The sequence below is a fragment of the Scomber scombrus genome, chromosome 11, assembly GCF_963691925.1.
Source record: "Scomber scombrus chromosome 11, fScoSco1.1, whole genome shotgun sequence".
Lineage (NCBI taxonomy): Eukaryota > Metazoa > Chordata > Actinopteri > Scombriformes > Scombridae > Scomber > Scomber scombrus.
Window position 1 is genome coordinate 3,592,393 of NC_084980.1, and position 17,908 is coordinate 3,610,300.

Below are 17,908 nucleotides of genomic sequence, written 5' to 3' on the forward strand. Positions count from 1 at the left end.
AAAATGTTTTGATTGGTTAAATTACATGCTGAATATACAAATACATCAAAATGACTTCATTTCTTTTGACCAACTGTAAAAGCTGGTGTGAAAACTGAACGTGTATCTCATGAATGTAAGATTCACTCTCACATGGATCCAGAAACACCAAACCACTCAAAGAGTGTGTGACAGACAAGTGATTGTACCCCAGTTTCACACACAATAATTAGTTTCATTAACCAACAATGTTCAATCCAAAAGTCTTAGGTTTTTCAATCAAGATTTCAAAAAAGACAACCTTGGGACTTATCTTCATCCTTATCTGACGTTTCCAAAAACTGAGGCCTAAATGAGCTGACCGGTTATATCTTGGGTGTCTTTCCCCCACTCATACATACATAAATAAATTGGCATACATTCAGCAAAACCATTTCGTGAAGGAGGATATTTTTTCCACATGGGTTGACTGGAGTTACCAAAGGGTTATTCAGATGATCTTCATCTTTTTCTGGAAACAAAAAGTTAAATTCCTTCTCAGCTCTGCGGCTCAACAGTTATTCCAGCTGATGTTCTTTACAGTCCGAACTCAGCACTTTGCTTTTTTTTTCTTTGCTTTTTTTTTTTTAATGGAGTATTTCATATTTTCTGAATAATTATTTTGCACACTGCCTCCTATTTTGGTCCATGTCATATTTACATCCGCGTTTACAAATAATGGCTAGTCTATGTGTGTGTTCTCTTCCCAGGGTCTCAAAAAGAATAACGGTAGACTGGAGGCCACTCTGTTGCACGTCCATGAACAAGAAAACATGTTAAATCACTATTTGCATGTGTCTGTGTGTGTATGAACACACAATAGGCATTCTGTTCCGATTCACTCTTCCTACAAAGTGCGTGTTTCTGTGTGTGTGTGTGTGTGTGTGTGTGTGTGTGTGTGTGTGTGTGTGTGTGTGTGTGTGTGTGTTTCTAAAGCATGTAAGGTGCAAGTAGGCAGCTTTGTGATGATTTGACGGGGCAAGCTGAAGAGCAAGGGAGTCAAGCCAGCAACTGATTGGCCTTACCAAATGTTAGTCGACATAGTCTGTTGGCCTGCATAAATGCCAAGGTCCGTCTAGTTGGTCAGAGAAAAGGTCACAAGGCCTAAAAGATCGCCGGTGAGGAGGAGGACGAGGACTCTTTTCAACCCTTTTTAGTCTCTTATTGGAAAAAAGGGGCTGCAGGTTCATTCAGAGGTCCAAATTACAGGCTGACTTGAGACCGCTTGAGGTGCGGATGGTACGTCATTTATTGAAGGCCTTTCTCTAAGCGAGTGTAAGTGGAGGCTAATAGCTAAAGGCTGCGAGAAAACCTTTTTGGTCCTCAACGGGAGTAGGCTTGAAGATGTCGGTCTCTCCCTGTGTGGGAGGTTCTGTGGCACCGAGAGGGAGCAGGGATACTTCCTGTCAGGGTGATCGGCTTGCATTCCATTTAGCTGAGTTGTTCATGCTAGGCTGAGACTTTGAGGAAAGCCCAAGCAATGGCTGAGAAGTGGGTGTAGTTAAAGAGTCCACCTCTGGGTGGCTGCAAATGACAGGAAGATTAGTTACTCACCCACCGCTTAGGTAGGTTAAGTGATAAGCCCACCCCTAGTTATTATTGAAGGTAGGAGCAGGTTATGTGTTGGATGGCCTTATTGCTGGGTTTTTTTTGTTCAAGAGGTGAAAGTTCCTCTCTTGACATAAGTTCTGAACCCATGCAATGGCTCATGCGTTGAGAAAGGATTACGTAGGCATGAAAGTTTACAACTCTTTCTTGGTTTTGAGAGTTCAACGCCCAACTCGCTGGGTAATTCCTCGGTTAGGAGGTGGAGTTTCCTCCTTTGAATAGATTCTGGACCCAGGCGAGTGGCGTGGCCTGATGTCAGGAGTCATCATCAGTGTCGTCTATCAGAACTTTGGTGTCACGGGTCTTGGACCTGGGAAGGGAAAGGGAGAATGTGTTTAGAGTATGTAGTTTTACAGCACAGGTTAGATTGATGATGCTCAGTAATGAACGTCCACCTCATCATGTGTTTTGTAACTACACTCATATTGCAAGAGTTAAAGCTTACAAAAAACCCCTAAGAAAAGGTACTGTGCTTTGGATGCGGCAAAGCAACACAAAGAACAACAATACAATGCTATATGATGAAGGATCTTAGATTCTTCACTGCTCCTTCATATGTTAACATGTTAAGACTCACTGTGAAGCGAGTCGTGGTCTACGTAGACTCATGCTGTAGCTCCTCTTCCAGCTCTTCTTGCCCTGCCGGTTCCTGACTCCGTCCTCCTGGTCCATCATCTGCTCCAGCAGGGTCTGGTCGTCGGCATTGAGCGGAGCCACGCTGATGTCTCTGACGGCCCTGAACTCACCACAGTTATTCAGGTGCTCATTCTCCAGTCGGAAGAAGTTCCACACAAAACGCCTGGGAGGGAGAAACACTTCACTGTCAATGGCCAATTTTACTGACATGCTGTGATTCAAACATTTTTATGCTTTAAGTTCAACGTCCTCATGTCAGCCAATCACCATCACATAATCTATCAAAAGTCACCAATATTTTCTTCCAAGTCAGGGGGAATGTAGGTGATGACTGATTAGATAACAGGTTCCACAAAGATAACAAGTTAGTAGAATTGAGAAAAATCTTACATCATCAGTTTAAATATGATATGTTCAATAATAATTGCATATACCTAAAGACCTCCAATGGGGCCAGTACAGTCGACAGTATGTCCGAGATGCTGTGGTAATTGGGTAAATTGAGTGCGCCGAGGGAGACGGTTAAAGTCCACGAAAAGCGCAACAGTACATCCTCCACTATGGCACTGTAGTAATAAGCCTGGAGAAAACAGGAAAGACACAACGGCTGTCAACACGTCATCACAGGAATTATATCCTCAGGAACTCATACTGAAAGGGTCAAACTAGTATTTACTGCTATCAGTCAACACACGGAGGTTCCAAATACCTTATGTGGGTAGACTATCTCCTCTCGCAGGAAGGTATTCTCTCCTGCATTGCGGTCAAACAGGCCCCAGTCCATCTTCAGATCCCAGATCAGCGTGTAGCACGAGCTGACCACTAAACAGCTGATGTACAAGTAGAAGAAGATCTGGGCATCAGCGGGGGAATGGTCTGAAGAGGAAGCAGAGAGAGAGAGAGAGGGGAGTGATGTTAGACAGCTGGTACAACATCAGATTTATGCCACATAACTGTAAAGTCTTTGTTACATGTCATGTCACTCTCTCTTCCCTTATTTTCCTGTCTCTGTATCTACTACCAAATGTCAATTGAAGGCAAAAACAGGTCCAAAAACATACCTTAAAAAAGAAGTGAAGAAGAAATGCTGTTCAACTATTAATTCAAAGCTTTCACTTCCTGACGTTTCTTATTAAAAACAGGGTGAAATAACGGTTTCAATCCATTTTCTAGACTTCATTTGTGTTTTATAAAATTTAAATTTCATGATAATAATGTGAATTTCAGCCAAAAACGAGACGATATGAGGTCTACCGTAGATTGAAATCCATCAGGGTTATACTATTATTATTATTACACTATTATACTAATATAATATTAGTGTTAACGGAATGAAGACATATGAATTTATTGCATATATGTGTTAAAAATTTGGTTAAGAGAGTGAAGAGGTTGCTGATGAAAAGTGAGATTTAATAATCCTACCATTAAACGGGTTAAGCTGAAATACTGTAGTTTGTAAGGAATATTGTATTATTATAATTTTATATTTTGGTTGCCATGTAAATCCTGTATCTATGGACGTTTACATTGTTGTTGTTAATATTTTCTTCATTATTAAGAAGAAATATATGATATTCTGTAAATCCTACTTTAAAAAATGACACCACTATGATGGCAATATAGCAGACAACATAAGTGGAATAAAGCATTGTATTCTAGATGCTATTCTATGCAACATTTGTAATTTACACTTAAAACCTGCTGAAAGAGTGGGGTTACACATTTTAAGGTGCTGGAAGGCTCTCTATGTTAAATCCTTTGTGTGAGACAGTAGCGTAACACCCAATGAAAGACTGAAAGTAGAGCGACTGCAATTATTTGTTTGTTTTGTTGTGATTGTGAGTCTAGTTGTGCACATTTACACAACAGATAAACATGCAGGAAAAAGAGAAAAAGAGGCAAATTAAAAGTGTATGGAGCAAAATTAGAGAACAGGAAAGTCTCTTACTCAAATATATTTATTCAGAAAGTTTATAAGCCTGGTTCTCTGTGTGCTCGCAATTTGAGAATTTATGGCAATTGTGGAATAAGAGTGTCAGTTAATAAACACTTTGTATTTAAGCTTATTGTGGCTTTCATAATGTCTTTTCAGATGATCTACTGTATATCAAAATGAAGGTGTAACTATGTACCTTTATGTGTGCTGTAGAGGGCAGCAAAGGTGACAACAAAGAAGGAAGTGGAGTATTTCCCAGCATTAACCAGGTGAGGAAAGGCCCGTTTGGTGTCACGGTAACGGCGCAGACACTGGACGAATCGGAACCAAGCAGGAAGACACTTGATGACGGCGCGGACGCCGTAGGAGTAGGTGTTACACACGTCTTTACCTGAGCAGAGATAACACTTTATAGTCATCAAAGTGTTCACAACTTGGAAGAAATACACAGTTTCACACACAGTGGCTGTTTTCAGCTGTATTTCTTTCCTACAAGTCTCACCTTCAACCTTGATGAGTCCATTGTTTTGTCTCCAGTCCAGTTCAAAACTGTAGAAACAGATCATGTACTCCAGATCCATCAGAACCACCACCAGAGAGTTCAACTGGTCCGCCAGCCAGAAGTCTGCGAAGCCCACGCGGTGAAACGGAGCCGTCACCACTCGAAACTGTGGAAGAGGAGACAGATTCTCATGAGATTCTCTTCAGATTGATAATCTAACATACACTTACACAAAAGTTAAAAAAAAAAATTACCAGGAGTTTGAGCAGCCAGAAGCGTGACTTGTAGTAGCAGGTCTTGAAGGGGTTGATGAGGAAGAGGAGGAAGAAGCCGTAGAGAGCCAGAGGGTTGGCCTGCATCGGCACCATGATGCTTTCGCTGAACAGGCAGGACAACAGGCTGACGCACCACAGCACGCCCAGCAGACCTGCAATCTGAACACACACAAATACACACACACACACAGAGACCACATCAGTCACATAAGCTGAGGGGAAACACACACATAAATATCCAGCTTTGACTTTCATGTGGGTGCTCGTACCTCAAACAGATGTTGGTGGGATAGGTTGTTCCTGGGGTTGAGTTCAAATATGAGTACGTGGTTGACTCCTGCCTGCCTCCAGCCGTACGTGTTGATGCCTGGAAGATAGAAACAAAGAACAGGCGGGTCGGTCAGAGGACACACTGAGGGGTTTTTATACCTTTATTTGAAGAGGATGCCCTTCAGATTTATATGGTTGAGGCCTCCTTTGAGTGTGTGTGTGTGTGTGTGTGTGTGTATGTATAAATATTACATTGGGTAACTGGAAGTGTAATATATATAATGTTAATGTTCTGTAATAGATGATGGAGAATGATTATGTTTGTTTTCCTGCGTTGCAAAGCTTCCTCTTCTAAAAGTGAATGACCGGATGAAGTGCACTCCCAAAATAGCAACTGAGCATGTGTGTGTGCGTGTGCATGCATACCTAACAGGAAGAGGAATTCTATTAACAGGAAGCCTCCTCTGTAGATTCTGACCATGGGCCAAATATCAGTATTTTGTTTCAACACAGCTCCTATTGAGAGGGAGACACAGAGAGAGAGAGAGAGAGAGAGAGAGAGAGAGAGAGTTTGGTAGATGGAAAGAGACACAGTACTTAAAAGAGACAAAAAGTGTAACAACATAGTTCATGTTTTTAGGATTCATAGGAAAGATGTTTTTAAATATTAACTGGAAAATGGATCAAATTAGAAATCATTTGAAAATATATGTTTATTGTTGGAAACTTCATTTTCCGTGCTTACAAATACATACATACAAAGATCTTCCAATGACTTTACAATTATGTATCATTTCCTTTCCAAGGAATTATAGGAAACAATGGGAATCATAAAAGTAAAGTGTCACTCATTCCCAAGAGCCAGTGATTTATTTTCTTCTTCCTGAAACGTCTGTTCTGTGTTGTGCTTATTATAGAGGTATATTTTGGTCTGGACACACAGACAATCAAAATCCAGGAACTGAAAACTGAGTCACTTGATGATTATAAAGTTTCACAGCAGTTCGAGTGTGTGTGTGTGTGTGTGTGTGTTACCTGTAATGATCACAGTGACAATTAAGACGAGGAACACTCCACAGTAAAGCCCGACTCTGAAGGTGGTCCAAGCAGGAGCCGGCTGCAAGAAAGAAACAACACTGTTAAGACCTCAGAGCAGGACAACATGAATTTCAAATACCAGCAACATACAGACTGTAAAATCATTCATTCTTTATTATTCAGAAATGATAACAGTTTTACTTCAATGATCATACTTTTTGATAATAAATAACACTTTTAATTGGGTATATGGAACTACAATAATGGCCATCAAAGTGAGTTAATATCTATAAGACCATATTTGTATTAATTAGATTCTATTTTAATTGGTTCATTCTCTAATGCATTTTTTGTGGTATGAAGGTTTATGTATTTTTGGTATATATATATATATTTTTTTCTCCATTTTAATAGAAACAAAAAGTGAAATGACACACACACACACACACACACACACACACACACACACACACACACACACACACACACACACACACACACACACACACACACACACACACACACACACACACACACACACACACACACACACACACACACACACACACACACACACACACACACACACAGAGACAGAGACACACACACGATGAAGGCAGAGTGTGTAAAGATAGATAAAGATAATATAATAATAATAGATAAATGAGACTCTTCTTCTGTTTGTATGAAGGATTCTTCTTCTTCTTCCTTTGTGTAAACAGCTGTGGTGTTACACAGCAGGCACAGCAACGGTAACCTCATTAGTGATTTATAATCAATAATAGGATGGGTCAGGTAACTCACACACTATGACAATACAAGCTGTTAATAGGGACTGTGTTGCTGCTGACCAGACTGTTCTGACCTATAACAACCTCTGCTTTCACACTAATTCAATGAACGGCTGTTTTCCTGTTTTCTTTTCTTGCACTTATTTTTATTTCATGTACAAACCAGAAAAGACAATATGACTCTTTCATTCTGTGACTTTAAACTGAAAATCAAATAACACTTTCTTCTTCATATTGCAATTTTACTTTGTCTAAAACAAAACAGAGTATTGTAAAGCACTTTGACTTGATTCAGTGTTTGGAAATAAACCTGCTTGTCTTACCTTTCTATTTCAATTAAGGATTAGGATTAGGAAAAAGGGTTTCATTTTGTATAATACAAGAAAAAACAAGGAAAGAGGAGATCAGAGGTTTCTGTTTAGGACTTGTCAACAATCCATCGTGCCATAACGCTAATTTAACAGTGATTACGTGTAAAGATTCAATTTATACTGCATCTAAACACTGAGACAAATACTCAAAGATCATGGCTGTCTGCAGTTAAATCAGCCACTTGGTTACTCTGAAGATAATACAGAGAGAGTAAACTGAGTTGGATGAAAGTTGGATTTTGTGCTGTGAAGGTGGCAGCAGAGGATAGGGAGTTTATTATAAGTATCTATCAGTAAATGTGTGTGTGTGTGTGTGTGTGTGTGTGTGTGTCTGACCTGTGCTGCTCCCAGAGGAGGTACCCTCAGCCTTTTCATGGCCCTCTGCCTGTCACCTCCTTCCAACTCTGTTGTGACCAGCGCCTGAAAGAGAAGAGACAAGATGTTTTCTTTATTGTGGACCATGTAAAACCTTCTTCAGCAGTACTGTTCTTAAATAAAGTGCCAACGCTGTGCCATTTATAAAGCAACGTGTGTGTGTGTGTGTGTGTGTGTGTGTGTGTGTGTGTGTGTGTGTGTGTGTGTGTGTGTGTGTGTACCTCAGTCTCAGAAATGAGCTGTGTGATTTTCTTGCATGTGTAAAAAGGAGCCACTTCGACGTGGGCCACCCTCCAGTCGGCCCCCCTCGACGTCTCCAAAATCTTATCATGCTTCTTCAGGATCTTTCTGAAACCTGTGAAGTTCAGGTTCTACAGAGAGAGAGAGAGAGAGAGAAAGAGAAAAAGAGAAAGAGAGAGCGAGAGAGAGGGAGGATTAATGAAGGATGAAAGAAACAAAGCTGTCAAACACAGCTGATGATGATGTGAAAAGGCTTCTCCACATGTGGTACATCTGTGTTGAATAAAGTAGATTGGATGCAGGCTGAACAAGCATCATCACTCTGCTCTAGCTCTACTGACACATACAAATAATCACATCCAGTTACAAAACATTCATTATCATCATTATTATTATCATCATCATCATTTATTATTTCTTACTGCATCTGTTTATTTAGTTCTGTCTGTGTGTGTGTGTGTGTGTGTGTGTGTGTGTGTGTGTGTGTGTGTGTGTGTGTGTGTGTGTGTGTGTGTGTGTGTGTGTGCGCAAGTGTGTGGAAAAAAAGTGACAGTGGATGAAAGGAAAAGGTTAGCAGTGATTGGTCAGTCTGGCAGTAAATGTGCAGCACAGGCTACAGTGTGTCAGTTAATGGGTTAGCTTAACCTGACCAGACTCCCTTAAGGTGGACTAACCTTTAAGGTGGACCACCTTTTCTCATTTTAGTGTAAGTTTCAGAGAACTGAGAAATGTGTGGCTGCTGAGTCCCCCCCCCCCCCCCCCCCATAAAAAGCACTGAATGTTGTTGATGGGACATTATGAGCGTGAATGTCAGATCATGTATTGATAGTACCAAAAGAACAAAATACAATATGATTTGATCACTCTGGTTGATTTGTGATGATCGTAGCTGTTCTGTATCAGTTGGCAAGGCATCAGTACATTTAAGTGGCCTAGTTCCGATTGATATCGTGGTTGTGATCATAGTGAATCTACTACGTAATGTTCAATTCTGCATTGGCGTCATAACACTTGAGGTTTACACACAGGCATGTAGGTGTAAAATCATCAACTGGGTTATTTTACTGGAGAAAAAGCCAGTTATAAAGTTATAAAAAGCGTCTGTTTCTATGATTTTTATTCTGGATTGACATCATTTACATCTTCGTAGGTTCTGCTGATTATTACAGTGTGTGTGTGTGTGTGTGTTGTGGTTTGACAGTGTTATGAGTTAGAGATTAAGGAGTGCAAAATTTGATGCAAATCTGTTAGGTACAAAGAGTTAATATACACGGTGTGTTTAATCATTCAGCTCTGCAGAAGTCACACTTCTGCTGATATGACGGCTCATGGAATTAAAATGTTAAAATGCTCTTGTCTTCTTTGCCTTTCTTTGTTTTTATACTCGTTCATCCTACAAAGATTTAAGGATCTCAGTGGGGAGACTGAGAACAAGAAGATGAGAAAATCTGTAACAGTGTTCTGTTGAGATTAGGTTTGTGTGTGTGTGTGTGTGTGTGTGTGTGTGAATATGCACCTGATAGTTCTGCAGCAGTATGAGGCTGAGGTAGAACTCGGAGAAGGCCAGCTGCAGGTCTTTTATGTTTCTGTGTTTGCATCTCTCCTGCTGTGACAGGGCGAACACCGTCTTCCTCCTCCTCAGGCCCCGCCCGTTCGCCATGCTCTCCCTCTGGGCGTCCAACGATGACTGCAGCTCGTTCTGCAGCGTGGCGAATCGACGCTGAGCCTCAGCCAGCTTTTCTGCAAGGAGGGGGGGGGGGGGGGGGGGGGGGGGGGGGGGGGGAAGAGAGGAGGAGGACGATTTTCACAGATAGAAAGCTACAGCACAACAACACGCACAAACAGCCCAGCTATGTGTAAATAAGTGCTTTATAGTACAGTGGCAATGTTTCCACAAGAATCAGACTATGTGTGGTGGTAGCTGGGTGTGTGTTTTAAATTTGTATGATTTAAGCATCTCATTATTAAAAATGCTGCAGTAAAAGAAAATAAGTAGAGTCTTTGCGTGCTTATGGTCAACACAACTGTGCCTCTCAAGTGGAGATGGTGTGATGTACTGATGGATAAAAGCTCAGACAGAGAGGGGGGGGGGGGGAGTGTGCACCTGTGTCTGCGCCTGTTGGGAGTATATCAGAGAGAGAGGGAGGGAGAGAGAGAGAGCGGGCTGCACAGCTCCAAAAATAGAAAATCAATCTGTGGCAGCCAAAGTTTTATTGGCACGCGTCTCCACAAATAAATTAATGTATGGGAAACCCTTGTAGTGTGTGCGTGTGTGTGTGTGTGTGTGTGTGTAGAGTGAAGTGGTATTAGGGGCTCAGGCTATTTGGAAGATCGGTGGTTCAATTCCCCACCTCTGCATGTCAATGTGTCCTTGGGCAAGAGACTTATAACCCCAAGTTGCTCCCATTGGCTGCACCAATGGTCTGTGAATATGTGAGTGAATGGGTGAACGTGACGTGTAGAGTAAAGTAAAGTCTAGAAAAACGCTATAAATACAGTCCTTTTACCATTTATCATAGTCATTACCTGAGTAGAAGGTGTTGATCTTGGCCAGTTCTTTTTCACACGTCTGGAAGAACTTCTCTTCAAACTTGGCGTAGTACCTCTTGACTGTATCCTCATCTGTGACTGTGACAAGAGACAGAATTTCTATTAGGGAATGTTCCAGAACAGAGTGAGGACTACGTGTCTCACAGCACTGATTAAACCACCTTAAAAAAGGACATGATGGTAAGTGAACATAAGGGCAGAAAGGATGGAAAAGAGAGCGAGGACAGAAGAGGCAGACAGTCTACTGTCCTGCTCTGACCAGCAGGTGGAGCAGTGAGACAGCAGCACAGCATTTATTTCAGCTCTTTTCAACACTTCTGGAGTTTTCTGTGCACACTGATTTTTTAACCCTCATACTACAACTGGAATTTGATATTTATGGAATAGTTTGGACATGCCTGCGGTAGAGATTTGACAGCTGAAATGTCATTTAGTTGCTTACACTTTCAAATCAAATCCAATTTTCTCCAATTATCCTCATTTAAAGGCAGCGAGTTTACAAGATAGAAAATGGCTCACTGTAAAATGCAAACTCTGAAAAGACTAAACCTGAAATACAAAAGCTTTAATGGAACACTGAGACCGTATTTGATATAAAGATCAACTAAAAATGAATTCATAAACTGACCAAAGTGCACTCTCTCCTTGCCATGCTTGTCAATCATCTGTGTTTATTACAACTTTAGTTAGCTGTCAAATTTCAACTCTATCATCACGTGAACTGATCGAGCATGTCTAAGAACATCTGTACAGCTGCTAATTCATGAATTATCCAGTCAGCCAATAGAGGAGGAGGATAAAGGAGAAGTTAAAAGTGAAATTATGCTTTGCTGTCGGCTTCCTGATTCACTTTTTAAAAGATGAGAGAAAAAGAGAGATAGAGCGCGAATGAGTGAGAGAGAGGTGAATGAGAAATAAAACATCATTTTCCGATTGATTCTCAGTGGTTACGTTCTAAATCACAAATAAACAATAATCAAACTCTCAGCTGATGATTTACTGTGGAGACAGAGCGCTCGGTTTCTGTTTCATTTTCCTCCTCTCTAATTCTCCTTTTCATTTCATTCATTACAGTCCAGCTCCGTGTCTGTAGTGGGACAGGTGGCTCATGGAAGCAGACAGGAAGAGCGAGTTCTATTCTATCTCTCTCTCTCTCTCTCTCCTATCTTAACAAGTACATCTCTGCAGACCTCTCAGTGTTGTCTCACTTCTTGACAAAATAGTTTATTATCATGGTCGTCCAAACTGGCTGAAATCCTGTCATTATAAATTCTGTTCTATTGTCCCGATGTATTAAATACTCTAGGTGGCTGTGGCTCAGGAGGTACAATGGGTCGTCCACTAATCGGAAGATCGGTGGTTTGATTCCCAGCTCCTCCAGGCCACATGTGGTCCTTGGGCAAGATACTGAACCTTGAACTGCTCCCGATGACTCTTCAGATCCAATAAGAACCTAATTTTATATTTGGCATACTTGATCCATATCCATAACTAAAGGAAAACAACACAATCTAAAAGGGAACATCATTGTATGTTTTAAGTATACAATGACATAATCACCAAATTTATAGAAAAAAAACACCCAAACAAACAAAAAAAAGCAGAGTCATTGTCATTATGTTTTTGCTGGGTCGGCGAAAATATGGCCAGACTTGTTGGAACTGAAAGGCTACATCAGCTAACTACTCTTTACAACTGTGGTGAGCACAAAAGCATCTTGGGATTGGCAACAACAGCAAGAGACCGCAACTCCAGCATGAATCCATGTAGACCCAACCTGTCTTGTGTCAACAGTCCAGCCCACTGCTTCTTGGTGTTTTAATGGTGCTGGAATTGCTTTCTTGGCACGCTTTGAGCTCCTTTAATACTGATCAATCATGGTTTGAATGCCACAGCTTGTCTTGAGTATTGTTGCTGACCGTGTGCATCCCTTTATGGGCACGATTTACGGTCTTGTAAATGGCTGTTTCCAGCCTGATGATGCACCGTGACACAAAGCAAAAGTAATCTCAAACTGGTTTTATGAGCATGACAATGAGTTTCAGTGCTCTTCGGTGGCCTCCACAGTCATCACGCCTGAATCCTGCTGAACACTTTTGGGATTAAAAGAAAGCTAAAAGCTGACCTCTTCACTTTAGCCTTTAACTCAGTTTTGTCACTTTGTTGTCATCTTCACACTGATGCAATAAAACGTTGTATTTCACTTGATTTTATACATTATATTTATTCTGTTTTAGCTATTATTTCTTTTGTTATTCACCACCTTATATTACATGTAGGGATGTGTTTGAAATGCCTATATGTCGTATTATAACTTGTATGTGGGCATATATTTGAGAAAACACTTTTACAGTTTTATATGTAAGGCTGTACAATAAAGAGCTGTAAATGGGACATTGTGTGTGTTATTACCGCTATTAGTGTAAAGATTTACAGATTATGGTCCAGACTTGGCTGTGTGATGATGGTACAGTCATTATATTTAAAGGAGGTCTGGACTAAAACAACATGAGGAATCACAAAGTAACACTAAAGTACTCTAACTAGTTTCTAAGAAAGTAATGCTGTAATGTAACACGTTACTTATAAATCACAGTAACTTTGTAATGTAATTAGTTACTTTTAAAAGTAATGTTCCCCAACACTGGTCAGCAGCACAAAATTCCTTGGTGTTCACATCACCGACCATCTGTCCTAGTCCCTGAACATCACACACTTGGTCAAGAAAGCACAGCAGAGGATGCACTTCCTCATCACCATCTATCCTATAAGCTGCATCTCTTCCTGGTTTGGAAGTCGCGGCACAGCCGACAGAATGTCTGTTGTGAGGGGGGGGTGAGAAGGTCATGGGGGTCTCACTCCCTGCCACTGGGGACATTTACACAGACAGATGTACTCCTCCCGCCCCTCTCATGGACTGTTCGATCTCCTGTCGTCTGGAAGGAGTTATCGATCCGTCAAATCAAGAACAACCAGAATGTGCTTTTTTCCCCACAAGCCCTAAGACTCTTAAATGCGTCATACTGCACTTTTGCACCTATAAACAACAGCTATCTTTTAAATGATTTCTATTGTCATTTATTATTATGTTATCAAGTACTTGATTGCACTTTATTTTAATATCGCCACTGGGCTTCTTTTTTTTTAACTGCTGCTGCTTTATTGTCTTTTTAATTGTTCTTATGTGTGTCTTAGCTATGTTTAGTTCATTATTCTATTTCTTTTGCACTCTGGTCCTGAGAGACGCAATTTCATTCCACTAGATATGGTTGGAATGAAGTAACTTCTTTATCATTATTATTATTATTATTATTATTATTATTATTATTATTATGTGGCAGAACTGGAGATTCATAGCATGAAATGCAATGATGTGATGCTATCATGTTAACATGAACCAGAATCTAAAAAGTACTTGAATCCATCTTGAATCCATGCCACGAATAACTGAGGCTGTTTTGAGAGTGAATACTGGGAGGCCTGCCCAGTATCGGTATGGTATTTCTCATAAAGTGCTGGCTGAGTGTGTGTAACACTCTGCAGTGTTATCTCTGATATGTCTATAAATCAAGGACCAGTTCTTAAATCTGGTTTGAAAAAATGTTTTTTTAAATGCATCACGCAATTATGAAAGCTAGGAAAGCACAGCCACGGTCCTGTTCTGTACCCTGAAGAGAGACAGCGGCTCAGTGTCTAAAACTGGAAATTATTAGTATTTTTAGTAGCGGTCAATATGTCCAAACAAGCTATGTCAAGGCATCATCTTGGCCTTTATTTTCTTGATTAGTAGATTCATCTTTTGGTCTAGAAAATATAAGAAAATTACAACCAATACACTATCTAAAAAATGTACCATCATAATACTCCCATGCTCAGATGTACTCTTTCAATGTACATATGCCAGTACTGTTTGAAGATATGCTTCAAAAAGTTGGAATTTATCCTTTAAACGAATAATAAATCATCAAATAGCTAAAGATTAATTTGAGTTAGTCTATTAATGGACTTAATGACTAATCTAGCAGTGTCACAATCAGACAGGAATGCTGCCTTTGTTAAAGCTTGTGCAGCTGTAGATTTACATGATAAAAAGTATAGAAGGAAATAACACACATACACACACTTGAGGTGAGCTTGTGGGTGTTAACACAGTTTCAGATAAACATCCATTTACTGGAAATCTCTGTTTTTAAACTCAGAGACAAATTTTAAGTTTTCCATTGACGTTTTTAGAAAACTGTCATTACATGTGATGTGAGAGCAGCTGGCTTGTTCTGTGTAATTGATATCAATGTTATGTTTACTTGTATCCCAAACAGCACAGTAATAGAACAGTATGGTTTTCCCTCCTGTTCCTCCCGTTGAGTCATTTTGTTTTATAGTTTCACCAGAGCGGCGTCCTGTAATTTTCATCTTTTTTTTTTGTTTTTTTTTTGTTTGATCTCGACTCTTTAGGGTCTCACGATGGTTGGAATTCCGGTCGACTCAAATTGAACGACGGACACATGAGATACTGGTGTGTGCCCGACCGCTAACGTGCACCCGTTGTCACGTCAACAGCAACCAAACGACAGACGGCGCAGGTGGTTTTGAGTCAGGCTGTGCAGACTCGGATGATTCACTGTCTTTCAGACTGGCTGCTTTTAGACAAGACACCAAATTAACTAAATTGTGAGTGTCCCAACCACTCCCTCCCTCCTTCCCTCTCCCTCCCTCCTTCTCTCACCAGTGTACAAACACACAAACAGCCACCACAGTCAGACTACAGTAAAGCTCCTTATCCCTTTTTGGCCTTATTCTGCTTTTTTTCCTCCCTTGTCTCTCTGCTCATGTCATTTTGATTATTATCATTATTATGATTATGACATGTCTCTCTCTCAGTAATAGGCTATACTTTTCCATCTGACAATTGATGTTTTTCACTCTATTTTGCAGTAACACCCTGCTTTACTCTCACACTGTTACAAAAACGTCCTACAGAGTGGTAGAGGTGTGCCATCACTTCAGCTGTAGGTAGACAAGGAGAGAACATTACAGGTTATTTAAAGCTCAGTTTGGCTAAGAAGCGTAGCACTCACTCTCCAATCCCCCACCCCCACCCCCCTTGCATTATTATGCTATTATATTATCATTATATCAGTGGTATAAAATGATCTTCAAATGACAATAATATCGTTTATCGCGATTATTTCTGAGACAATATATCGTCCAATAAAAGTAGTCATCATGACAGGCCTACTAAATGCTAATGTCAGCATGCTCACAATGATGATGTTCAGCAGGTACAATGTTTACAATGTTTACCATGTTTGGTTTGGCGTGGTAGCGGGTTAGCATTTGCTAATTTGCACTAAATACAAAATACAACTGAGACTGACTGATGGGAATGTGATAATATAGCAAATCTCAAGTAGGATGTAATGGAATTTCAACCACATGATGGTTAAAAGCGCCGAAGTCAGTTAGATTCATCCTGTGGGAAACACCAGTGTCTGTATAAAATTTCAGAGCAATCGATCTAAGGAGTTGTCAAGATATTTCAGTCAGCTGCTAACATGGCAAAAGACTTTTTCAAAGCTTTGAACACAAACTACAAACAGATTTCTGTTCACCTTCCTTACGTTGAAGTGGAGATGGAACTTTCACAACCTGGACAAAAAACTATCTTTGAGGTAAGACTCAATAAGACCAATAACCATTTAAATATGGTCAAGTAGGAATTTTGATAATTGATTAATTGATAGTCATTTTAACGTAAAACCTCCAAACATTCTATGGTGGCAGTTACTCCAATGTGAGGGTTTGCTACTTTTCTGTTTTATATAGTGTTACAATGAATGTCTTGTTCTTGTTCTTGGACAGAAGAAAATATATTGAGACGTAATCTTAGAATGTGGGAAATTTTACATGGATATTTTATACAGAAAAATTAGAAGATTTATCAGTGATGGAAATAATTGGTAGTTGGCATTTTAATGATTCCAACTGACATTTTATTCACCTTTTAGAGTAGATAGCATTTAGACTGACACAGTGATGCAAGTTAGTGCCAACAGCTGATTAAACAGCCTTCAATTACAAGATAATGGAAAGTCAGGGTTCAATCATTATCTCTGTCATTAAGTTTCCCTCTAATTGACACTGTTACAGGATCATTTATACACTTTGTGTCAACAGAGTGTAAGGAACAGTGTTTTTCACCAGGTGGTTCTTTCCAAACGGTGTCTCAGTCAATTACACATATTACAGCTGATCCTGTAAAACTATGTGTCAGGCCATATTTTCAGTTAACAGTTAATGACACTAGAAGACTGCAAACACCGCTGACATTACATGCTGGTTTCATTTGAAAGTCTTTCAATGGGTATTTGTGGTTAACCAATCTTCCATTGTACTCACTGATGGTTTACATAACTATCAATCAGAGCAGCTAATACAGTCAGTCACATGAAGAAAGTGAGACACAGACTGAGAGAGAGATAGAGCATGAATGATAGATGGTTTCCATGTGAAGCTACAATATATAACATTTCTACAATCTGCTCAAGGGCCATAAGTTTCTTTTGTTTCTCAAAAAGTAACAAAAATACATCTAATTTAACTCTATTATTCCTCCTTCAAGTCATTTACACACATTCAAAACTAAAAATACAAATATAACGGTGTTAGAAAGTTTCAATACACATGGATTAATGTCTTGAGGGCTAACCCTGAGAAGGTTTTGGCTGCAATATTAAATCTCATTCTAACATAATCATGTTGTGATTTACAAACTGTACATTGAGTGTTTGCCAGCAACCAGCAGGAAGCTCAAAAGCAGACCTCATGAGGAAAGCAAGTGTCTACTGTATGTATCATTAATCATTTTCCAGATGTTATTATTGTCCGCTGTGCGTCTGAGTGGAAGTAAAGACACAGAAAAGAAAGAAGAAACTGAAGTGTGTGTGTCATCTACATGTTCTCATGGAGATGACGAAGGGTCAGGTGCATTTATTCATCAGTCAGAAGATGAGAATGGAAAATGTGACTAAAGGCTGCTGTATATAATACAGACCTTATAAAGGGATGATGTTTGACACATGGGCCAATGAACCATACCACATATAAGTGCAGTCAATCATTAGAAGATAGACTACATGGATAAAACACAACATAATAATGCACTATTACACTGTTTGTAAAAGCTCCTTTTTTGGAACCACAGGAACAAAATCGCAGGAACTAAAGTTTGAACTTAAAGTCTCTGTTGTGCAATCCTGTCTGAGGAAGCAGGTAGACGATACATATCAAACCCA

General features: G+C 39.9%; 1 protein-coding gene across 1 annotated transcript in view; it reads right to left on the bottom strand.

Annotated features, from left to right (window-relative positions):
• Positions 1–580: 580 nt before the first annotated feature.
• LOC133990204 (xenotropic and polytropic retrovirus receptor 1 homolog) overlaps positions 581–17,908 on the bottom strand; it is a 44,992-nt gene continuing 27,664 nt past the window's right edge. Inside the window, exons 3-16 of the mRNA XM_062428418.1 lie at positions 10,590–10,691; positions 9,580–9,803; positions 8,045–8,194; positions 7,785–7,868; positions 6,284–6,365; positions 5,675–5,764; positions 5,248–5,345; positions 4,958–5,137; positions 4,704–4,869; positions 4,398–4,592; positions 2,972–3,138; positions 2,697–2,842; positions 2,204–2,425; positions 581–1,936 (exon numbers count right to left, since the gene is read on the bottom strand). Coding sequence (XP_062284402.1) covers positions 1,882–1,936; positions 2,204–2,425; positions 2,697–2,842; positions 2,972–3,138; positions 4,398–4,592; positions 4,704–4,869; positions 4,958–5,137; positions 5,248–5,345; positions 5,675–5,764; positions 6,284–6,365; positions 7,785–7,868; positions 8,045–8,194; positions 9,580–9,803; positions 10,590–10,691 — 1,961 coding nt within the window. The 3' untranslated portion in view covers positions 581–1,881. The remainder of the gene's footprint in view (positions 1,937–2,203; positions 2,426–2,696; positions 2,843–2,971; positions 3,139–4,397; positions 4,593–4,703; positions 4,870–4,957; positions 5,138–5,247; positions 5,346–5,674; positions 5,765–6,283; positions 6,366–7,784; positions 7,869–8,044; positions 8,195–9,579; positions 9,804–10,589; positions 10,692–17,908) is intronic.